This window comes from Mobula hypostoma, chromosome 3, assembly GCF_963921235.1.
Source record: "Mobula hypostoma chromosome 3, sMobHyp1.1, whole genome shotgun sequence".
Classification (NCBI taxonomy): domain Eukaryota; kingdom Metazoa; phylum Chordata; class Chondrichthyes; order Myliobatiformes; family Myliobatidae; genus Mobula; species Mobula hypostoma.
The window spans coordinates 214,256,200-214,282,470 of record NC_086099.1 but is presented as its reverse complement, the minus strand read 5'-3'; the positions used below and the strand labels follow the sequence as shown (position 1 = coordinate 214,282,470).

The 26,271-nt window shown below is 39.2% G+C and overlaps 1 protein-coding gene across 10 annotated transcripts in view; it reads right to left on the bottom strand.

Annotated features, from left to right (window-relative positions):
* Window positions 1-26,271, bottom strand: part of kmt2ca (lysine (K)-specific methyltransferase 2Ca) — a 491,834-nt gene that overhangs the window by 241,236 nt on the left and 224,327 nt on the right. For all 10 annotated transcript variants that reach the window (XM_063044443.1, XM_063044442.1, XM_063044440.1 and 7 more), the window contains 2 exons: window positions 18,548-18,678; window positions 15,890-15,996 (listed from right to left, as the gene is read on the bottom strand). In XM_063044443.1, the coding sequence (XP_062900513.1) occupies window positions 15,890-15,996; window positions 18,548-18,678 (238 nt within the window). The remainder of the gene's footprint in view (window positions 1-15,889; window positions 15,997-18,547; window positions 18,679-26,271) is intronic.

The window sequence follows — 26,271 nt, the reverse complement described above, 5'->3', positions numbered from 1 at the left end:
ATGCATTAACACTCCAAAAAAAACAAATTAGTGAATACTGGAGATTCTGCAAGATTTTACATCTGCTTCACTTTACTTTTTTATTTATAAGCAATTTTCTTTTGGAATTTAAAATACATTGAAAAATGGGTGAACTAAATTACTTGATTTATGATCATTTCTGAGCCAGACTCTTAAAAACTACATACTTGATTTTAACACAAAATTTGTATTTACATTAAAACAGGAAACAAAAAGAGTACAATCACCCAAAGACCCAATATGATTGTGGTATGGCAAAAAAAAAGAAAGACTCAGTGGGGGGGAGCTTCTTCACTTAGAGGGTGGTGAGAGTGTGGAACGAGCTGCCAATGCAGGTTCCATTTCAACATTTGAGAAATTTGCATATGTAATTGGTGGGAGTGATACAGAGGGCTACGGTCTGGGTGTAGGTCGATGGGACTAGGCAGATTAATAAATCAGTATGGACTAGATGGACTGAAATGCTTGTTCCTGTGCTGTAGTCTTCTATGACTATCTCTCTACAACTTCTCAAATACTAAAACCCATAATGTGTTGTTTTTACTTTCTCTCAAATTTAAATTTTCTCTGACATTAACTTGCTACCAAACTCATTTCCTTTTGTACGCATCTTCCAACTTAGCTTCATGACCCGCATTTACAATTTCAATGCTATTTATTATCTGCATTACAGATTCTGGAATATAATCTACACTGAACAAGAGGGCAAAGGAGATAAATCACAAAGCCATAAAAGCTGAGAAACCTTTAAAAGGCATTTATAGGATGGTTTAAAAAAGAAATCAAGAGATTTAGGCAGTTCCATTGAATAGGAGCTTTAGGGATGAAAGAATAGCTATTAAAGACGAGAAGAAAAAAAATCAGAAAACAATCATTGTCAAAGGAATAAAAAGGAAAGCAGAAGCAACAGAAGCCCACCGAGGTGCATAACATTATAAAACAAGTCTTCAATTTGATTCTGTTTTCAGGTTGCATATATTAACAATATTTTTTTCAACTAAACTGGCGATGATTTATTATCAATCTAGCTGGACAACTATATTGAAGTGAAAAGGGATCAACTTTAGAAAAATACAGCCAATGATTACATACAACTTATTTACACAGAGAAATGACTAATCTTATTGGTAGAAATTAACTGTTTTCGGATGTCTCCTCCATTCTTCATTAAAAATCTGCTTTTTCTGAGGAAACAGATTTTGCTTTCTGTATGATCTGCTTTGAGGCAAACTATACTCAGTCATGCTTCTAACCTGTTGCCTATCAAACTGTTTTCAAAACACATTCTGTTCATTTACTAGCTGGTAAACAGGAAAAAAATATATAATTTTAGATGCCAAAAATCCTACCTGATTCACTTGTGTAATTTCACAGCAGTCAAGCTGGATGTGGTAAATATTCAAAAAAAAAAGAGCAGGAACTTTGGCCCTTCAAGATCATGGCTGATCTTCCACCTCAAGGTCAATTTTCTATCCGTCCCCACATACCTTGATTCCCTTAATATCCAGGTGACATCACCACCACAGCTCACCCAGGTAGAGGATTACAAAAGATTCACTACCACTTACATGAAGAAACTTAACAGCACATCCTAAATTGCCTAACTCTTTTTCTGAGATTATGATCTCGTCTCCTCTGAGAATCCTTCCTCCATCCAGTTTGCCCTGTAAGAATTTTTTAGAAGTTTCATGGAACATAAAAGAGTACAGCCCCTTCCACTAACAATGTTTGTGATGCCAAAATAAACGACATATTGTCTTTATCCCTCGACTGCCTGCCTTTTAATGTGTCTAACTACATTTTAAATACTCCTATTATATCTGCTTACATCACTCTTATTGGCGGTAGGTTCCAGGCATCTGCAAATCTGTTAACTAAAAACCTGCTATGAAAATCTCTTTTAACTTCTCTGCTCAGAAGGGGATTAAGTGCAAGTTAGAAGGTGACAGGTGAAGCAAGATGGTTGGGGAAGGGGGGATGAATAAAGCTGAGAGGTGATAAGTGGAAAAGGCGGAATTTGATAGAACAGGAGAATAGATCATGGGAGAGAGAGAAGGAGGAAGGGCATTAGGGGGAGGAGATAGGTGATGAGAGGTAAGAGGCCAGAGCAAGGGAATAGAAGGAAGGGGGAGGGGAAAATATTACCAGAAGAAATCAATGTTCATGCCATCAATCAGTTGGAGGTTACCCAGATGGAATACAAGGTGCTACTCCTCCACCTTGAAATTGACCTCATCAGGGAAGAGGAGGCGGCCATGGACCGACTTTACTGAACGGGTATGGGGATAGGAATAAAAACGGTTGGCCACTGGAATGGAGCAAGGGTGCTTAACAAAGTGGACTCCTAATTTACATCAGGACTCACCAATATATAAGAGGCTGCATTGGGAGTACCAGATACAGTAGACAACCCCAACAGATTTGCAGGTTAAGTGTTACCTCAACTGTAAGGAACGTTTGGGGCTGTGAATAGAAGCGAATTGGTGTGTGTACAATTTCTGTCGCTTGCAGGAATACTTACCGTGAGGAAGATTAGCAGCGAGTGATGAATGTATGAATGTATCATGGAAGACACAATCCTTACAGAATACAGAGAGTAGGAGGGAGGTAAAAATGTGTTTGGTGATGGCATCCCGTAGAATATTGTGGAAGTTACAGAAAATGATGTGTTGGATGCAGAGGCACATGGGGTGGTAGGTGAGGACAAGAGGAACTCTATCCATGTTAAGGCAGTAGGAAGATGAGGTGAGACACTGACATGATGAAAAACTGGACTGAGAAGTGGCAGATGGGAGTTCAACCCAGCTAAGTGTGAAGTGGTTCATTTTGGTAGGTCAAATATGATGGTAGAATATAGTATTAATGGTAAGACTCTTGGCAGTGTGGAGGATCAGAGGGATCTTGGGGTCCGAGTCCACAGGACACTCAAAGCTGCTGCACAGGTTGACTCTGTGGATAAGAAGGCATACGGTGTATTGGCCTTCATCCATTGTGGAATTGAATTTAGGAGCAGAGAGGTATGTTGCAGCTATATAGGACCCTAGTCAGACCCCACTTGGAGTACTGTGCTCAGCTCACTACAGGAAGGATGTAGAAACCATAGAAAGGGTGCAGAGGAGATTTACAAGGATGTTGCCTGGATTGGGGTGCATGCCTTATGAAGACAGGTTGAGTAAACTCGGCCTTTTCTCCTTGGAGCGAAGGAGGATGAGAGGTGATCTGATAGAGGTGTATAAGATGATCAGAGGCATTGATTGTGTGGATAGTCAGAGGCTTTTTCCCAGGGCTGAAATGGCTGCCACAAGATGGCACAGGTTTAAGGTGCTTCAGAGTAGGTACAGAGGAGATGTCAGGGGTAAGTTTTTTTAAAACGCAGAGAATGGTGAGTGCGTGGAATGGGCTGCCGGCAATGGTGATGGAGGTGGATACAATAGACTTTTGGATAGGCACAAGGAGCTTAGAAAAATAGAGGGCTATGGGTAACCCTAGTAACTTCTAAGGTAGGGACATGTTCAGCACAACTTTGTGGGCCGAAGGGCCTGTATTGTGCTGCAGGTTTTTCTATGTTTTCTATGTTTCTATGAGTGTAGATGTCCAGGAAATAGAGGAAATGCAGGTGAGGGCAACGTCAAATGCAGGGGGTTGGATCCAGTTCTTTGAAGGAAGACATCTCTGATGTCCTGGAATGGAAAGCCTGATCTTAAGACAGATGCAGCAGAGATGAAAGAACTAGGAAAGGGAATAGCATTTTTACAGGAGACAGGGTGGGAAGAGGTATCGTCAAGATAACCGTGGGAATTGGTAGGTTTATAAAAGAAATCGGTAGACAGACAGAGACATAGAGATCAAGAAAGGAGAGGTGTCAGAAATGGACCAAGTGAATTTAAGGGCAGGGTGCAAAGTTGATGAAATAGACAAGCTCAGAATGAGTGCACGAAGCAGCACCAATGCAGTTGTCAACGTAGCGTTAAAAGTGTTGGGGAGCATTACCAGGGAAGACTTGAAACGTGCAATGTTCCACGTTGCAAATTAAAAGGCAAGCATAGTTGAGGTCCATGCAGTTGACTGTGGCTACCCTTTGAAGTTCGAAGAAAGTGGAAGGAGGCTAAGGAGAAACTGTTGGGGCTAAGATCAGTTCAACTACAGTTCTGCCAGACAGAGGAAGATGGTGGTGGAAAAGAACTTGCCAGGTCTTTTCTCAAGAAAGAAGGCGATGAGCTTTATGGCCTTCTTGGATAAAAGTGTGTAGGGAGTGGACATCCATGGTGAAAATGAGGTGGTCAGGGCCAGGGAACTGAAAAGTTGTTGAGGAGATCGAGAGCATGTGAAGATAGAGGTGGGAAGGGACTGAACCAAGGGGGTAGAATGGAATTGAGGTATGCAGACATGAGTTCCCTGGAGCAGGAACAGGCTGAAATAATAGTTCTACCAGAGACTCAGGTTTGTGGATCTTGGGCAAGAAGTAGAAATAAGCAATAACGGGTAAGGGAACTATGAGGCTGGAAGCAGTGAATGGGAAATCCACTGCCACCACATTATGGGAATTATTTTTGTGTGATTTGCTGATTGCAGAGGCCAATCACAATGAGAACTTTGAGTTCCCTAATACAAAACAAACAGGAGCATTTGCATCAGCACATGCTCATTTCTGTGCCTCTAAATGTTAATTATTTTTTTCTTTCTTCAAGAGACAGAAGTAAATGTGTTTTTATTTAAATAATAGATTTTACTCTACATTAAGGTTGCCCTGTTTCTCAGTCAAGAGCTCATAAGTTCAAGTCTTCTTTCATGAAGCTAAACACACAAGCCAAGCCTGCACAAGTCACAAGGAAATGCTGGATGAAACTTTGAAATGAAGATTCTGCCTCTTCAAGGGCATGAAAAGACCCTAAATAGACCCAGTGCGTATTTCACAATTTCAGCTGATTTCTATTTATCTCCTTTTCAAACCTGCATTTTAAGTTTTAGATCACCATGCTACCTGGGTCTACTAAACATTTACATTATTTTGTTTTTATTTCACTTAAGTATCTGTTTAAGATTGTTTATAGGCATAATTGCCATTTATTCCTCAAAGCACAGTCACTTCAAAATTATTTCTTTGGCTTTGATATGCTTAGGACATCACAAGGTTATGAAGTATGATATATATTGTGGTTTTTTTTGGAGAATATATATATATCCACATGTAGTTTGTGTGTGTGTATGTAAAATTAAGTTCAATTCAGAGCTTCATTCAATTCAGACAGTTTTCAATATTGAGAAAATATCTGTTGTATTCTATTGTACAGTGCCTATAAAAAGTATTCACCTCCTCTCCCCCCGGAAGTTTTCATGTTTTAGTTGTTACATACACCTGTATCTGGAAGGTCCAACTGCTGATGGGCCAGTATCCTGGCATAAATACACCAAGATGACAAAAGAACACACCAAGCAACTCCGCAAAAAGGTTATTGAAAAGCACAAGTCAGGAGATGGATACAAGAAAATTTCCCAGTCACTGAATATTGCTTGGAGTACAGTTAAGTCAGTCATCAAGAAATGGAAAGAATATGGCACAGCTGTAAGTTTGCTTAGAGCAAGCTGTCCTCAAATACTGGGTGACCATGCAAGAAGGGGACTAGTGAGGGAGGCCACCAAGAACCTATGACAACTCTGGAGATACAAACTTCAGTAGCTGAGATGGGAGAAACTGTGCATACAACAACTGTAATGAGTATTTTACCTTTCACAGGTTTATGAGAAAATGGCAAAGAGAAATCCACTGTTGAAAAAAATCTCCCATGAAATCTCAGCTAGAGTTTGCCAGAAGGCATGTGGGAGACTCAGCTGGAAGAAAGTTCCATGGTCTGATGAAACCAAAATTGAGCTTTTTGGCCATCAGGCTAAACGCTACATTTGGCATCATCAAAAACACACCATCCTACTGTGAAGTATGGTGGTGGCTACATCATGCTGTGGGGAAGCTTCACTGCAGCAGGCCCTGGAAGACTTTTGAAGACAGAGGGTAAAATGAATGCAGCAAAATACAGGGAAATCCTGGAGGAACTCTGATGCAGTCTGCAAGAGAACTGTGGCTTTTTTTCCAGCAAGACAATGACCCCAAGCATAAATATTCCTACACAGGAATAGCTTAAAAACAACATAGCTTAAAAACAACAATAATGCCCTGGAGTGGCCAAATCAGAGTCCAGACCTCAATCCAATTGAGAATTTGTGGCTGGGCTTGAAAACAGCTGTTCACTCACAATCCCCATGCCATCTGACAGACAGACAGCTTGAACAGTTTTGTAAAGAAAAATAGGGGAAAATTGCAGTATCCAGATGTGCAAAGCTGCTAGAGACCTATCCACACAGACTCAAGGCTGTAATTGTTGCCAAGAGTGCATCTACTAAATACTGACATGAAGGAGGTGGGTAATTATGCAATCAATTATTTTGTGTGTAATAAATGTAATGAATTTAGACCAATTTGTAGAAATTTGTTTTCACTTTGACACGAAAGTCTTTTTCTGTTGATCAGTGTCTAAAAAGCCAAATTAAATCCACTGTGATTCAATGTTGTAAAACAATAAAACATGAAAACTTCCGGGGGGGGGGGTAGGGAAATACTTTTTACAGGCACTGTACTCAAAGCAATTGATTTTTACCAGCCATTTTCAAACAATTGGGCAATGGTATAGCAATTAAGCTGTCTAAAAAAAAAGGATACATTTCTTAAACATGCAATATAAAATACTGACAAATTATGATGTGAACAATTCCAAGATACTAAAGTACTCATTTTCCAAGCAACATTGCTTCCTTTCTTCTGCATTTGATGGAGCCGTCCCATATTTCCTTGATTTCTCAGACTTCTGTTCTTACCACACCTCTCTCCAATCTAGTGCTTCCCATCTCACTTGTTCCATTCTTTTCTTTTTAAAAGGGTATCTTCCTTCTCCACTCAACCCTGATGCAGAATTTCACCCCAAATCCTTTCCACACACTGATACTACGCAATTCTAAATCGCTCCAGCAGACTGTTTACAGATTATTAAGGAATTAAGATGAACTAAAAGCTCCTTCACATTTCCAGGTGTTCTCAATGAAAAGGAGGAAAGGGAGAAAGTAAACTTTGCTATCAGTAACATTCTAGTTGATTCATTCAATAACTCTTTAAACTAATAATAAACAGTGCAAATGTAAACTTTCATGCCATTGCAATTCTAGTCTGCATTGTTTAACAACGATAGCCCACAAGTTACTTCTCAAAACTCCCATCTGCATTTAGATATAAATTGGATTACAATAGTAAGTGAAGTTTGCCAGAAACCTACTGCAAACTTTATTTGCATTATGTTATTTGTTCTGCTTTTCTGTAAGGATGTAAGCAATAGATCTTTGGGAAACTTTCAACCACTCCTAAGTACAGTGGCCAGATGAATCTGCAGGATGGCTGCACCATTACGAAAATGCAATGCACAAATATATCCGGCACAAAATTTTTCCAGATGCAGATCTGTTGTGTAGGAAATGGTGCACCTTTTGGAGAACACAGTGGCATGTGTTGTAAACCTTCATTTTATAAACACTTCAATGTGGTTTCCATTTTTGCCTCAACGACGATCATTTTCCTACACCGCTTTTCGTACAGCAATGGTCTTTGGTGGACCTACTGATTTTTTTACCCCCTCACTGTTTACCTGTGTGCTGGTTCATTGCTACACATCAAGCTAGAGATATTTCTGTAATATAGCTTTAAGTGATTTTGCAAACACTGAACTAAAACTGGTTATCGTCTACTACAGCCCCTTCAGTGGAGTCATTTTAACTTTGTAATTGTCGAAAGGGCAACAGAGATCACTGGAGGTATTCATCAAGTAACCTTCCCTCAAAAAATTAACCTCAGAGCTGTTGTGGCAATTGTGCTGATTAATAGATTATCAAATATAATCTCTGCTCCCTCTCCAAATTGCCAATAAAAATTCTTCCCAATGTTAAAATGCTTGTTCTGTGAAATTCAGGTAAAATCCTTAAGCCAGGCTTTTCTTGTTCAAAAATCAGATGAATAATAGTGAATCCCTGTACTAATCAGAACCAGCCAACATTGACTACACATACAAGTTAAATTTAGAAATGTAAGATACATTTAAAAGCATCTTCATCAAATGCATTTAGAAAATATCTTGCTTATTTAAGAGCCTGACCAGACTCTTACAGTCCAATGAACTGTGCCACCCAGCAACCCACCTACTTAACACTCGCCTAATTACAGGACAAAGTACAATGACCAATTTATTTACTAACCAATATTTCTTTGGACTGAAGGATGAAATCCACATGGTCACAGGGAAAGCGTACAAACCCCTTAGGAACTGAACTTTAACGCAATGAGCTGTAAAAGTGCCGCAATAACCTTTACGCTACCATGACGCGCCCCCCCCCCCCTTAGCACTTAGTTTCACTTATTAAATGAGTTCACCAGATATAGTCTCCTTTTTGCTCCCTGGTCAAAAAGGTCTTAATTACAGCCAAAGCTACTCTTGGACTGTGAACTAAGTTATCAATACAAGCATGGAACTTCACTCCTTTAGCTTTAGTAACAGATGGAACAGGGCAAGAACAAAAATTAGAAATGGAATAGCAAGCATTCAAGTGATAACAGTTCTTCATAACTATAAAATGGCTGATACTGCAGACAAAATGCACATGCAGTGGGATTAGGTAAATATGCCCGAGAATAATAAGGTTATCAGCTTAATAGCAGCAGAGTTAAAAGGGGAAAGTTTTATTTAATTCTCCCAAAGTATTTCTATTTCCAAATTTCTATTTATCTATTTTTTAAATAGTCTCTTATAAAGAGAAGCACTTCTTCCCAATGTTTCCACCAGCTTGGGACTCTACCTTGCTTCTCACCCAGATGGTCTACAGAAGTAGTAAAGGCAGAAATAAGCAAGCAGCTTCAGGATTTCAAGCAGAGTAGAAAGTTAAAATTTTAACACATAATCACCTTCTTTCATTAGATATGTAATTCAGTTCAGAAGTATCACAGAAGCAGCCAGCCATACCATATTTAAGTTTACGGTCGTTGGCTGAATCAAAGGTAGTGACAAATCAGCATGTAGGAGGCAGACTGTAAATCTGGCCAAATGGTGCCACAAGAACAAGCTCTCACTCAATAACAGCAAAACCAAAGAGCTGATTATTGACTAAAGGAGGAGAAAACCAGAGGTCCACGAGCCAGTCCTCATCAGCAGATCAGAAATGGAGAGGGTCAGTAACTTTGAATTCCTTGGCATTAACAAAGGATCTGTGCTGGATCCAGCAGATTGGTGCCATTGCAAAGGCGGCACAGCAGCACCTTCACTTTCTTAAACGTTTATGAAGATTTGGCATGTCATCTAAGACTTTTCACAAACTTTTATAGATGCAGAATGGAGAGTATACAGACTGGTTGCATCACAGCTTAGTAGGGAAGTGCCAATGTCCTTGAACAGAAAAGCCTAAAGGTGATGGATATAGTCCAGTCCATCACTTTAAGAACATATTAAGAACATCTACAAGGAGCACTGTCACAGGAAAGTAATATCTTTCTTTAAGGGCCCCCACTATCCAGGCCATGCTCTTTTCTTGCTGCTGCCATCAGAAATGAGGTACAGAAATTTTAGGTTTCATGCTATCAGGTTCAGAAACAGTTATGAAAAGCAGAAAAGCTGCTTCAACCATCAGGCTCCTGAACCCAAGTGGATAACTACACTCTCCCCAAAACTGAACTGATTCCACAAACTATAGACTCACTTTCAAGGACTCTACAATTCATGTTTTCAATATTATTTATTACTTATCTATTATTGTGATTATTTTGCTAATCCTTTTACATCTGTGCAATTTGCTGTCTTTTGCACATTGGTTGTTTGTGCATCTTTATGTGTGTAGTATTTCATTGTTTCTTTGCATTTAATGTGAATGCCCACACGAAAATTAATCTCAGGGTACGTGGTGACACGTGTACATTGATAATAAATTTACTTAGAATTTTTGACTTTGACCTGAAAACCCTAAATGTTTTGTATATAAAATATTAACTATAGTGAGACTTTAAACTATCATAGAATATTCAGGGAATAGAAATGAGTACCTTTACAAGAAAATTACATATACTGATAAACTAATATACTATAGTAAATACAGCTGTGCTGTATATTCTCTGTGCCATCTAGCACCCAACACAACCATTCACAGATGGGTTTGTGTTGCATCTTTCAGACAGATTTTTAAATACATTGGAGTCCTTATTGAATGCTTCTGTTGTGAGATACATCAGTTTTAAACAAGAGCAATTCATCCCATTTCTTCTATCAAGGGAGTCAGCAAACAGTGTATTTTGTTACTGTACTATTATGCAAAGGGGTTATGTGCAGAAGAAATTAATTTAGAGAAAGGGATATGGGTCAGTCAATATGTTTAATTTCATCTAACTTGGATGTCTTTCCCCATGTGTCAAATTCTGTTTACTGTAGAACTTCAAAGCTTCCACCACCAACTAAGCTTAAACATTTGCAGACCGAGTGAAATATTTTATGCCCAATGCCAGACTGTTTACACATTAAAATGTCATGTACAAGGTATAATGAAGAGTCAAAATTTCTTTTTCCCCCACACTACCTTCTGCCTAACCCCCAACAGCCTAAGGGTGTATTAAACAAACAATTCCCAGTACCATCTGTTACTGTGTATGAACTCTGTGTAATACGAATAGCACAGCTTTGAACCCAACTGATTTTATTGTCACATAGCTGGAAACCTGTCACCTTTTCATTAGCTGCTGACTTGCATCTCACAATCAACAGCTTTAATAATAATAGTGCTAAACAGTCAAAAGAAAACTGAGGAGTGAACGTTGTGCAAAATAAGCTGCTTTGTATGCGAATGAATTTTGTTGTGGACTGCTTTTCTTCTCTGCACAATAACTGCAAATATTCAGTCTACGTGCTTTTGTGGGTTCTCTGAAAATGGTATCCACTGAATGTACATCCTTTTACATGCTGATCTAATTCCCATTCAAAATTACTATTGAATCTGCTTTCACCACTCTTCCAGTCAGTGCATTCACATCATAATATATCTGGTTTAAAAAAAATTTGCTGATGATACAAAGATAGGTGGAGGAACGGGTCGTGTTGAGGAAACAGAGTGACTTAAGATAGTTTAGGGGAATGGACAAAGAAGTGGCAAATTAAATACAATGTTGGAAAGTGTATGGTCATGCACTTTGGTGGAAGAAATAAACGGGCAGACTATTATTTTGATGGGGAGAGAATTCAAAATGCAGAGATGCAAAGGGACTTGGGAGTCCTTGTGCAGCATACCCAAAGGTTAACCTCCAGGTTGAGTCAGTGGTAAAGAAGGCGAATGCAATATTGGCATTCATTTCTAGAGGAATAGAATATAAGAACAGGGATGTGATGTTGAGGCTCTATAAGGCATTCGTGAGACCACACTTGGAGTACTGTGTGCAGCTTTGGGTTCCTTATTTTAGAAAGGATATCCTGACATTGGAGAGGGTTCAGAGAAGATTCATGAGAATGATTCCAGGAATGAAAGGGTTATTGTATGAGAAACATCTGGCAGCTCTTGGGCTGTATTCCCTGGAGATCAGGAGAATGAGGGGGGAATCTCATAGAAACATTCCAAATGTTTAAAGGCCTGAACAAATTAGATATGGCAAGTTATTTCCCATGGTAGGGGAGCCTAGGACAAGAGGGCACGAGTTCAGGATTGAAGGACATCCATTTAGAACAGAGATGCGGAGAAATTACTTTAGTCAGGGTGATAAATCTGTAGAATTTATTGCCACGAGCGGATGTGGAGGCCAAGTCATTGGGTGTATTTAAGGCAGAGATAGATAGGTTCATGATTTGCCAGGGCTTCAGAGGGTATGGGGAGAAGGCAGGGGAGTGGAGATGACTGTAAGAATTGGATCAGCCCATGATAGAATGGTGGAGCAGACTCAATGGGCCGAATGGCCTACTTCTGCTCCTATACCTTATGGGCTTAAAATCTCTGCTCACTTTTGGCTGTTTTACCTAGTACAACAAGCTCATGTCCTCTTGATGCTGGTTTTCCAAATGATGGGAACTGTTACACCATTCTGAAATTTTACACCTTTATTCTTAGCACAATCCCAATATATTTAAATTTCTCCACATAACAGATCTCTCATTTCTCTTATACCATCCTTTATATTATTCCTAATGTGTGAAGCTCAGAAATGGCACAGTATTCCAGTTGATGCAATCAGTGATTTATAGAAGTTTTTTAAAAAGTATTTCTGTGATTTATAATCCATCACTACGTTCTAATGGTTGAAAATCTTAGTGCCATTTTTAAAAGATCTCTATTTATTAACCTTTACACACCCAGGTTTCAAAATAATTATGACGCAAATTAGGCAAAGTAAGTATGCATCCCATGCAATCTGACAGTCAAAAAGCAATAACTTTTTTATTGTTGATATTTTATAATTCCAGGAATGATTATTTCTTGGATGAATCATCCCTTCAATGATCTAATGAGCAACATATGGTTTATGTAGCAGTAAAAAGCTATTGAGACCACTGGCCCAATTACAAACTGAGTTACTAATCTCAGCTGGAACAGAAATAACACAGGCTTTGAAATGGCCTGAACAGCAATTGAATGGGAAAGAAAAAGGAATAGAGCATTAAGCTTGAATATCAGTCGGTGATAATATCAACTATTTCTCATGCAATTGAAGAGCCAACTGGAAATCATCACTTGGGTTCACATGCATAATGGGATATTAAATGAGGTATTGACACGTAACTGGTATCCATTAAGCATGACTCAAGAAAGAAGTCAATGTTGCCAAGATAAGATGCAGCAAGTGCAAAAAAATAAAAGATACAGGGAGTAATGGCTGCCATAATGAAGTATAGTTTAAGGCCCATTGCAATATTAGAGCAAACCTAAAACTAAAAAGGTTACACCAAATTGCCCCAAAATGAAAATGGCAATTACTTAACACAAGGATATAAAGTCAACCCAAAACAAAGGATTCTGAAATACAGAGGACCTGATTTATGAAAATCTAGCATTGGGAAAATTTTCTCTCAGAGTACTCCAAGGTATACCAAGTTAGCCAACGTAGATATCACCCACAGAAAAAAGCCAATACTTTCTCCAAGCTCACCTTCAAGTAGGATCAAACACTATGAATACTGCCACCTCTCGTTAGCATACATATTACTTGTCACCACACACTTACTGGTAGCAACTTCTATCACTTACACTGACCTTCCCTAAAGTGTTCTTCGCAGATCAGTCCCCAGGGTCTGTCAGGCTAATGATTTCACATTGCTATTTCCATCTTACAGAAAATTTAGTTTATGGACAATTCTCAGGAACAGAATCCTAATATAACCTGGAAAGCCCCTATAATGAAAGGCTAATGTAGATTTAAGGAACGATCTGGCAGCTGATTTTTAAAGAAGTGTATTTTTATGCTAACTGGAATAAAAGGAAGACCAGTTTATTTAAGGCAAGAGGTTAAGAGACTTGAGAAATTGTTGCTAAAACCAAGTATAAAAAATGTGAAAATTGGATGAGACCATAAGAACAAGATCAAGAAAGGAACAGAGACAGTTAAAGGGTAGACAGTTTTGATGAGAGGGGTTTAAAACCCAGTCCAGATTTGGACAGATCACCAACTTTGTGCACCTTCTACTCAGCTTGCAGTATGATCTGGGAAAAAGAAAATGGGAGTCGGTCACAGCTGAAGAATTTATAGAGCATTCAATTTTTGTTCTTAAATTAGCAGAACTGAAATTCAAATAATAATGACTTTCTGTAAATGAAAGACAAGAAAATATGACTACCCCACCACGTAGTATGATTATGGCTAAACTATGCTGGCCAACTCTTTTATGCCATTTCCCCATATACCACTACTCCTCAGTCTACTAACTTTTTATTCATTTTAAATAATTCCATAAGAGCAAAAGACATATGAGCAGAATTAGGCCAATCAGCCCATTGAATTAACACCAATCCATCATGGCTGACTTATTATCCCTCTTAACCTCATTCTCCTGCCTTCTCCGTGCAACCTTTGACATTCTGACAAACCAAGAACATATCAATCTTTACTTTAAATATAGTCATTGACTTTGCCTACAGTCAACTGTGGCAATTAATTACAGATTCACAACCCTCTGGTTAAAGAAATTCCTTCTCGGCTATGTTCTAAATGGTTGCACCTGTGGCTGTGTCCTCTAGTCCTAGACTCACCCACAATAGGAAACATCCTCTTCCATAATCCACTCTTCAATGTTTCAATGTTTGATAGGTTTCATTGAGACCCCCTCTCATTCTTCCAAACTCCAGCTAGTACAGGTCCAGAAACATCAAATGCTCCTCAAATGTTAACCCTTTCATTCCTGGAGTCATTTTCATGAACTCCTCTCCAATACAAGCAAATTATTTCTTAGATAAGTGGTCCAAAACTGTTCACAATACTCCAAGTGCGCTTTGACCAATGCCTTATAAAGCCTCAGCATCACATCCTTGTTGTTATATTCTAGTCCTCTCAAAATGCCACTAACATTGCATTTGCCTTCCTACCACCCACTCAACCTACAACTTAACCTTTGGTGAATCCTGCACAAGGACTCCCAAGTCCCTTGTACCTCTGATTTTTGAATATTCCTCCCATTTAGAAAATAGTCTACACCTTTATTCCTTCTAACAAAGTACATGGCCATGAACTTCCCGATATTGTATTCCTTCTGCCACTTCTTTGCCCATTCTCCTGATCTGTCCAAGTCCTTCTGCAGACTTCCCGCTTCCTCAACACTACCTGCCCTTCCATCTGTCTCTGTATCATCCACAAATTTGGCCATGAAACCATCAATTCTAACATCCAAATGGTTGACATATAACATTAAAAGAAGTGGTACCAATACAGACCCCTCTGGAACACCATTTGTCACCGGCTGCCAAACAGAATAGGCCCCCTTTATTCTGACTCTTTTCCTCATGCCAGTAGTCAGCCAATCTTCTATCCATGCTAGTATTTTTCCTGTAATACCATGGGCTCTTATCTTGTTAAGCTGCCTCTTGTGCAGCAAACTTTGTGAAAGGTCTTCTGAAAATTCAAGTATACAATGCCAGCTGACTCTCTTTTATCCGTCCTGCCTGTTATATCCTCAAAGAATTCCAACCTATTTGACAGGCAAGATTTCCCCTCAAGAAAACCATGCTGATTTTTGGCCAATTTTATTATGTTCCTCCAACCCCAAAATCTCACTCTTAAGAATGACCTCCAACATCTTCCCTAACACTAACTGGCTGATAAATTTCTTTTTCCTACCATTTTGTTTTCAATGATTCAGCTTCCACCTTCTCCCCCGCCCCCGGAAAAGATTTCCAGAGAGTTACCATTAAGGAGAAAATATTTCTATGTACTTCAATTATAAATTAGCATCCCTTTTCTTATAGTTATGCCCTCCTTGTTATAGGCACTGATTAATGAAAACACCCCAACATCTACTTTGTCAGACCCCATTAGGATCTTATGTTTCAATAAGATAAAGCACTTTAACTATCATAAATCAAAGAGATAAAAAGACAAAAGCTTGTTTATGGTTTAAAATCTAAAAATTGTAGAAACAAGATGCAACATAACTTCAGCAGTACAGTTTTCACCAAGTACTCTTGAAATGATAACAAAAATCTCTCTTCCTTCTTCATAGTGGTCAGACATAATATTTTATATCAATTAATTGACACATCGCTGCAGCTGTTCTAAGGTTTTAATTTTATGAAGTTGATTTCTTTTTCCACCTCTTTCCCAGTCTCAACTTACCTCTGTATTCCCTGAGAGAACAGCTTTGTCTACATTCACCAGTACCTGTTCCTTCTGGCACACCCCAGAAGACCATGCTGCACAACAATGGTGTACCCAAAAGTGGCCTGTTAACAAATTAAAAATACATACGAGAATTATTTTCTTATTGGGAACAAGATTTACAGACTTCAATTCCTGAGGAAATTTGGAATCAAATTTTTAAATTGGTTAACACTTCATCGTTGTGTGCCCGTCACTCTCTCCTACAATTTAAAGTGGTCCATAGGGTCCATATGACCAAGGATAAGTTGTCTCGTTTTTATTTAGATATATCTCCGTATTGTGATAAATGTAATAATAGAGAAGCTTCACTCATTCACATGTTTTGGACATGCCCGAGTCTTGGAAAATATTGGAAAGAAGTATTTCAAACTTTCTCGATACTTTTCAAAGTAAACTTTAAGCCTGATCCTTTAACCACTTTATTTGGTACTGTTGGAGGAAAGGATATTATTTTGGAGTCATCTGACTTGCACATTTTGGCTTTTATTTCTCTTATGGCCAGAAGGAAGCTCTTGCTTAAATGGAAAGATGCGGCCCCTCCTATTCATGCTCAATGGTTACGTGATGTCATGTCATGTTTAAATTTAGAGAAGATTCGATGTTCAATCTCTGAATCTAGCCAAGATTTTCAAACATTGTGGGGACCTTTTTTTGAATTATTTTCAAAACCTTTGATTTGCTGTTAAAGCACAGACGATGACTAATAAATTTTTTCCCTTTTTTCCTTTACTAATCAGCTTCGGTCTTGGTAATGGGTTAGATTTTTATATGTAATAAAATTACTATATTTCAATGCTACGAATTAATTAATCTGTATGAATATAAGGTAAGGAGTCTTTATATGTGATTTAGTATAATGTATTGATTTTTTTCTTGTACTCTGTATTCTTATATCTAAAGGGATTGGACAGGCTAGATGCAGGAAGATTGTTCCCGATGTTGGGGAAGTCCAGAACGAGGGGTCACAGTTTGAGGATAGAGGGGAAACCTTTTAGGACCGAGATTACGAAAAACTTCTTCACACAGAGAGTGGTGAATCTGTGGAATTCTCTGCCACAGGAAACAGTTGAGGCCAGTTCATTGGCTATATTTAAGAGGGAGTTAGATATGGCCCTTGTGGCTACGGGGGTCAGGGGGTATGGAGGGAAGGCTGGGGCGGTGTTCTGAGTTGGGTGATCAGCCATGATCATAATAAATGGCGGTGCAGGCTCGAAGGGCCTACTCCTGCACCTATTTTCTGTTTCTACGTAAAATTAATAAAAATATTGGAAAAAATTATTTTCTGTAATATTCAGAATAATTCACTCATTGTTCCTATCTACCTTAACATTTCTCAGCACAATGTTAAGCTACCTTTTGCCAAGTCTAATTTCTGATCTATACTCTGAGTTGACATGAAAAACAGGTGATCTCATGGAAACATACATTTCTTAAACGGTAGATGAAGGAATTAAATTTCCAAAACTCAGGAGTCTAAAAATGAATGTGTTTCAGAGAACTAAGAAATTCCATCAGCAATTGAAAGTTGGGTTGTGGGAGGGGGCAGAGAACTGCAATTAAAAATCTGAGATTAAAAGCAGAAAATACTGGAAGATTCAGCATCGGTGGAAAGAAAAAGTTAATTTCTTCATCCCGAGTGATGATGATATTTCTCTTGGATAGAATTCTCTACCCAAGAGGGCTGTCAAGACTTGCTCCCTGAATATACAGTGCTGTGCAAAAGTCTGAGGCACATACATATAGCTAAGGTGCCCAAGACTTCTGCACAGCACTGTATATTGTCTTCCCAGTTACCTACTTAATACTACTTTAATATTTAATATTAATACTTAATACTACTGAACTAATGCAATGTACTCTTATTTCTGTTTTCCAACCATCTTTCTATTTTAACCAACATATAGAAGTCTTATCCAAACTATATATGTGTCTAAGATTTTTGCACAGTACTATATTCAAGGGAATAGATAGATCTTTGGATATTAAGGGAAGCAAAGGATATTGAATTAGTACTGGAAGGCAACTCCCAAATAAAACTATGAGCAAATTATTATTGGTAGTATTATTGATGGAAATCTAAGCCACGATGATAAAATGTACCTTTGACACAGTAAAATACTACATACATCTTTAGCAACAGACTTCTGTTCTCCATAAATAAATCTAATGGCAATTCATAAAGAGCACATGTTGATTATTCCATGGAATAAAAGCAAAGCTGGCCTATATCTCATTTAATAGAAAATTATATTACAGCAACAAAAAAACTTCGATAAAACAGTGACCCTCAAAACAAAACATAAAAGTCACAATCAATTACAAATACCACTGAATTATTTCACATCTCTTTCAGGAAATCTTTCAAAATTAATCAACCATAATCTACACTTCATAAATCAATGTTGAAAAAGTCCATATACTTATCAAACAGATCTAACAGTGGAAGTGTTTTTTCTCTAAATTCTATAAACGAAAGGAAATTGAAAGCCTTGGTGCTGGAATGACAATGCAGAATAATTTTAGTCACACATTGGATAATTAGGATATATAGATGCTGACTTATAATCAATAAAAGTAATTAGATTGCTGAAGGAAAGAACAAATTTTTCATACCTGTAGGTTCAAACAAGGTCTGAATATCAATACCATCAGGAAGGCCAACTTGACTGAGTTCATCCCAAAATCTGCATATCTGTTCTTCAGGAGCCACTGGAACTGCAGCAGGCGCAGGGTGGGAAGGAGACCTGGCACAAAGTTTCCATGATGAACAGATTTTAAAGAATTCAAAAATATTTAGCTCAATTCATTTAAAAATCAATTTTATGGCTTGGGGTTTTGTATATCGATAATAAAACAATTTAACTTAACTTGAAAATTTACTAACAAGATAACATGCAATGAATGTGTTTTAAAACAACTGGCAGTAGGTAGAATTTGTTGATATCTTGTCTCATGCAACAATTATTTGCGCATGCACAACTCAAATGCTTTTGGACATCTTGTTTAAAACACCTTCTACTTGAACTAATAAGAGAAAATTGTTTGGATTTCCAGCATCTGCAACACACACAAAATGCTGAAGGAACTCAGCAGGCCAGGCAGCATCTTTGGAAAAGAGTAAACAGTTCTGATTAAAGGTCTCAGTCCAAAACATCAACTGTTACAGGTGCTACCTGGTCTGCTGTGTTCCTCCAACATTCTGTGTGTGTTGCTCTACTTAACTATCTTGGTTAAGGTAATTCGGATTACATCAGAGTGCAGCAATTCTTAAAAAAAAATGCAATAGGTTACAGAAGGTGGCATCTTTTCTTTCCAGCAATCTTATTAACAGCCACCGAGTTAACCTTGATCAATGTTATGCTAAAAACAAGTGATAGTGCACTGAAGTATCACAATTAGATTTTACGGAGATTAACTGTATTAACTAGCAAATTTTACATTATATAGTTGGAAGAGTTACACCAAGTAAAGCACTGTTCTTCTGTCAAAAACAGAAACGTGTCTTTAAAAGCAATAATCTAATAGCAAACACTCTCACCTAATTTATACATTGTTACAAATGGGGAATCTTACTGGTCTGAAAGAGGTAGAAGCTATGTCAAAACAATGATTTTCTTCTTACAAAGGACATATTATTTTACAACAGAACAAAGTAGATAGTTTGACGTGAGATAGGCACTAGCAAATCTCTTCAAACCAATCAACCAATCAGTACTGCTCCATCACAAAATCATTGCTGATCATTCACTTCACTTGTCTGTTTTCACTGACTTCCCCAACTCCTTAACATCTCTATCATTAAATATATCTATTTTTGTATATGTTTAACCAACTGGGCTAGTGCTTTAAAGCAGGGGTCCCCAACCCTTTTTTGCACTGTGGACTGGTTTATTATTGACAATATTCTTGTGGACCAGCCGTCCCGGGGGGGGGGGGGGGGGGGGTGCGCGGAGTAGGATTGCCAACAGACAAGAGTAGCAGTCAAATACGTTGTTTACCCCAAGAAAGACTACCATGACCACGAAGCCTTGCGTGGGCACCAGTGCGCATGCGTGTACGTGCCGATTTTTTTTCTACCAATCGTTTTTGGTGATTCTGTTCGGGGGGGGGGGGTTAATCACGACCGGAATATAGGTGATAAGTGGCTAATACACTCAATTTTATTTCTAAAAGGGTTTATCTAACAAATTTAATATTAAACACACAGCACATATTTTCCTCGCATGAATATAGTGATAAGTCAATTATGTCACTTGTAAGTCAATAGCATCAGAACATTTTAAGTAACGTTTGGATATTAAACACACAGCACATATTTTCCCCGTAAGAACATATAAAATCATTGCAACACACCAATATAGCTGAATCAGTGGGAGCCCTGGGCTGAATACTTGTTTCCCTGCAACAACACGGTCCTATCGAGGGGTGATGGGAGACAGCGATACTCGAAGGGGGTTCCTTATGTCCAGTCTATTCCGCGGTTTAGTTCTCATTGTATTCATTGCAGAGATATGTTGGAAATGGAAGCAATGTTTTTAGTGCTTTCGTGGCTATCTCAGCATATTTAGCCTCGACTTTGATTCAGAATGCCAGCAGAGATGTTATCTCAAACATACTTTTCAGCTCGCTGTCATTTGCAAGCTCAAGGAGTTGATCTCCTTCCCGCGCTGACGTAGATGACGCGCGGGTAATGACCTCGCATGCGTCATGAGCTCAACAGTGTATGACAGGGAATGAGGAAAGGTGCAGCTGACTCATATCGCCAAATCACATCGTTTCCTCGCAGCCCGGTAGCACATGCTTTGCGGCCCGGTACCGGTCCATGGCCCGATGGTTGGGGACCGCTGCTTTAAAGCAGAGGACCCTACAAATTAAGCATCAAGGTGGTGACGAAATTCCTGATCTCTAAATGGCATACCCTGTTCTCCGAAGCTGTGATCCCTTATTCTGGACTCTCCCATCACTGGAAAAAATCGTTCTAGTACAATGGGATTTCGGTTAATTGGGACACATCAGGACCAGTATGTTTTATCCCAATTAAGCAGCTGCCCCGATTAGCCAAAGTTTCATGGAAACATTTAAAAAGGTATAAAAAATGCAAACTACTGTTTAATAAGTAACAAATTATGCATTTAAATAAAATCCAGAACAAACCAGAACATTACCATTACTACCATAGTACTATACAACTGTGCAGTGGTTCCTAATAGTTATCGATGGAAGAACTCAGTGTATGCAGTTGTGTTGTTTTGATTGACTGTAAAGGAAGAAAATCAGCACAGACACCCTGTGCAGATAATGGACTACCTTCATACAATGCTTTCAACGATTGCATCTTCCAAATCTTAATTTTCATTGTAACATTCAAGATGATTATCGATACCTTCAAATCTTTTGTGGTTCCTAACCTGAAGTAGCAAAATAGTTCCATTTTCACTCCCGATCATTTCTAGCATCTCCAAGCCTGAATATTTCAAACCGCAGTGAGAAAGACAATTCTGAAATGTCCTACTGCTTAATTCTCGCCAATTATCAGTGACTTAAAGCACTGCTTTTTGAACACAAATACACACAACTGATGATATCTAAAAACTATTCACTAAGCACAAGTGCACGTGACGGACACTAGTTCAAAACTGTTCGGTTAATGCCCTGTCCCAATTAATTGGCATAGTATCCCAAATAAACAAAGAGAATCCCGGCTGTTTTCGATTAGTTTTTCTTCTTTATGAGTTGTCCCAAGTAAGCAGCTGTCCCAATTAACCAATGGCCCAATTAACGAAAATCCACTGTGCTTAGGTTATCGAATCGTGTTAAAACTTTATGGGTTTCTGAGATCCCTTCTCACTTATGTTCCATATATAAAGGTCTCCCATTCTTAATCGATCTTCATAAGACATCCCAGGTAACAGTCTAGTTAACCTTCAATGCACTTCCTCCAAGGCAGCAACATTCTTCTTCAAATCAGATGACAAACTGCACAGAAAACTCCAGCTGGGATCTCACCAAAGACTCTCTTGCAATGAAAACCAGCATTTGCTTTCCTCACCTGCTCTTGTTGACTAGTGTACAAAGGCACACAGGTCTCATTGCACCTTCCCGTTGCAAATCTATTATTTTGATACTAATCCAATTATTTTGGAACCAAAGTTAATAACTTGATATTTATCTCTGTTAGACTGCACCTAGCACGCATTTGCCACTCACCCAATTTGTCTTCATCACACTGGAGAATCTAATCACCCTCTTCACAGACCACACAACTCACCTTCAGAACAAGCCAAAAGTACACAACAAGTTATAATAGCCATTATCAGTTAAATACTGGAAGGCATCTTAAAAACAGAAAAATTAAACTTCAAAATCAGGATCAGGTTTAATATCACTGGCATACGCCGTGAAATTTGTTGTTTTGCGGCAGCAGTACATCACATACAGGATAATAAAAGCTATAAGTTACAATCAGAAGTACAAATAACTGACACTGTTCATAGGTTCATTGTCCATTCAGAAATCTGATGGCGGATGGGAAGAGGCTGTTCCTGAAACATTGAGTATGTGTCTTCAGGCTCCTATACCTCCTCCTTGATGGTAGCAATGAGAAGAGGGCATGTCCTGGGTGATGGGGGTCCTTAATGACGTTGTCACCTTTTTGAGGCGTCGTCTTTTGAAGGTGTCCCAGATGCTGGGGAGACTTGTTCCCATCATTGAGTTGACTGAGTTTACAACATTCTGCAGCTTTTTCTGATCCTGTACAATGGCCCCTCCATACCAGACAGTGATGCAACCAGTTAGAATGCTCTCCACAGTATATCTGTAGAAACTTGCACATGACAATTTGGTGACAATTCTCCACAAACTTCTAATCAAATATAGCTGCTGTTGTGCCTTCTTTGTAATTGCATCAATATGTTGGGTCCAGGATAAATCCTCAGAGATGATGATACCCATGAACTTGAAACTGTTCACCCATTCCACCGTTGATCCCTTGATGAAGACAAGTGAGCATTCCCTCAACGTAACCTTCATCAAGTCCACAATCAATTCCTTGGTCTTACTGATGTTGAGTGCAAGGTTGTTGTTGCGACACCACTCAACCAGCTGACCTATCTCGCTCCTGTACACTTCCCTATCAACATCTGCAATTCTGCCAACACTAGTTCTATTGCTGGCAAACTTAAATGGTACTTGATCTGTGCCTAGCCACAGAATCGTAGGTGCAGAGAGTAGAGCAGTGGGCTAAGCAGGCACCTTTGAGATGCAGTGTCAATTTCAGCGAGGAGATGCTATTTCTTACCTGCACTGACTCTGGTCTCCTGGTGAGAAAGTCAAGGATCCAGTTGCAGAAGGGGGTACAGAGGCCTAGGGTTTGAAACTTGTTGATTAGAACTGAGGGTACGATTGTGTTGAACACTGAGTTGTAGTCAATAAACAGTATCTTGATGCGGGTATTACTATTGTCCAGGTGATCCTAAGTCCAGTGGAGAGCCAGTGAACTTTGAGTCCACTGTAGACCTATTGTGACAATGGGCAAAATTGTGGCAGGTCCAGGTCTTTACTTAGGCAAAGGTTGATTCGAGCCACGACAAAGCACTTCATCACAGTATGAAGTACACACACTCATCCACAGAAGTCTTGATGAAGTTGGTGACAACTATGGCATATTCATTCAAACTCGAAGAAGAATCCCTAAGTATTATCCAGTCCACTGACTCAAAGCAGTACTGTAAGCCTCCCTTGACCATACCTTTTTACATTGATAGAATTCTGGAAATTCAGCATAGACTCAAACTACACAAGACTCTATATTCAAAATGCATTGTTGATCACAAAATGCTTTCAACCAAACTTAATGACATCCTCAAAGCACTACAGCAAATTAGTGGAAACACTTGCTTTGTATCCTAATCTCATTTTCATTTTTCTAACCAGATCCTTGATCTTTCATATTTATCTCAGCCCACAGCTTTATAATTTAGAGTTACAATCTACATTTTAACCATTTCCCACCTTACTTTTATTATTACCAATATCAGTCTTCCTCCACTCTTACTTTTCTCCCTAAGCATTCTTTCCCGCTTAAGAAAACTATTCTTTAAAAGCAAATTCATCCACTTGTGAATTCTTTCTAATTGACAATTCAATGCAAAGTAATTTTTTTTTGAACAATTATAAGCCTGGTCTCCTTCAAACTTAAGGTTAAGGTTATTGGATCTTGGACTTTCTGACTAACAGACCCCAATCAGTTAAGTTAGACAACCTCTCCTCCATTCTCACCCTGAACACCAGCGTGCCTCAAGGCTGAGTGCTGAGCCCTCTTCTGTACTCCTGTTCAACTATGACTGCATTCCTGTACATGGTTCTAACTCCACAATCAAGTTCACAGACGACACCACGGTGGTTGGCCTGATCAGCGGGGATGACGAGACAGCCTACAGGGACGAGGTCCAGCACCTGGCTACGTGGTGTGCCGACAACAACCTGGCCCTTAACACCCAGAAGACCAAGGAGATCATTGTGGACTTCAGGCATGCTAGGAGCCACACTCCCATCCCCATCTACATCAACGGAGCTGTAGTGGAGCATGTATCAAGCTTCAAATTCCTAAGTGTCCACATTTCCGAGGATCTCACCTGGTCCCTGAACTCCTCCATCCTGATCAAAAAGGCGCAACAGTGCCTTTATTTCCTGCAGAGCATCAATAAAGCTCACCTGACGAACTTTTACCGCTGAGAGCATACTCACCAACTGCATCTCAGTGTGGTATGGCAACTGTCCCGTATTGGACCGCAAAGCACTTCAGCGTGTGGTGAAAACTGCCCAGTGGATAATTGGCACCCAATTGCCCACCATTGAGAACATCTACCATAAATGCTGCCTGGGCGGGGCGAAAATCATTATCAAGGATGCATCTCACCCTAACCATGGACTTTTTTACTCTTCTCCCATCCGGTAAGCACTACAGGAGCCTCCACTCCCGCACCAGCAGGCACAGGAAGAGCTTCTTCCCTGAGGCTGTGACCCTGCTGAACCTCACATCACAGCACTAAGCAGTATTGCAACCATATTGTACTGTCTCAGTGCTTTTATACTTGTGTGCTGTAGCACTTACTTTTTATTCGCAGTTATTTTGTAAGTAACACTATTCTTTGCATTTCTGGTTTGATGCTAACTGCATTTCACTGGCTTTGTATCTGTATTCGGCACAATGACAATACAGTTGAATCTAATCTAACAAGTAGAGGTGCTTGGTGGTGATTACACAAGTTCAGCAATCACACCGCATCAGTGCCAAGCAATAACAATGTCCAATAACAGAAAATCCAATTTTCATTCACTGATATTCAACAGCAACACCATCACAGAACCCCAAACTAATCGATATTCTCAGGGTTAATACTGGCCATAAACTAAACTGCAATAAACATATACATAATGTGTCAGACCAGAGGCTAAGAATACTGCAGCAAATAACTTAGTTTTTAAATATCTGTTCACCATCTACAAGACTTAAGCCAGGAGTGTGATGAAATGCTCTCCACTTGCCGAGCTGAATGTAACTACAACCACACTCAAGAAGTCTATCACTATATAGGACATAGCATCACTCCCCTCAGCCCTGATAGACACCATATCCACAATTCACTCACTCCACCACCAATGAACCATGGCAGTAATTTGCACCATCTACAAGATAAACTAGAGCAAAAGGGCAATCAGTATAGGAGTTGGGACATTATGATACAGTTGCAAAAGACATTACTGAGACTAGTTACAGGAATGGTGCCGAAAGACTGCAAAGAAAGTTTGAGAATGTTGCTAGGACTCGACTGCCTTGAGTTATAGTCAGAGATTCAGGGCAAGCAAGGAATTTATTCCTTTCAGCACTGGAGACTGAGGGGGTCAGATTATTATATATTAAGTACTGTATATTGAAAGAAGAAGTTAATAGGTTCTTGAATAGTAATGGTGTCAAAGGTTACAGGTAGAAGGCAGGAGAATGGAGTTAAGATGTATAATAAATTAGCCATGATTGAGTGGCAGAGCAGATTCAACAGGCCATATGGCCTAACTCTGCTTATATGCCTCAGAAGGCGTAGGAGCAGAATGCAGGCCATTTGGCCCAGAGTCTGCTCTGCCATTCAATCAAAGCTGATCCCTTTCTCCCCTCCTCAGCCCCACTCCCGGCATTCACCCTGTTACCTTTGATGCGGTGTCCAGTCAAGAACTTATCGAGCTCTGCCTTAAATACACCCAATAATCTGGCCTCCACAGTCGCCTGTGGTAATAAATTCCACAAATTCACCACCCTCTGGCTAACGAAATTTCTCCACATC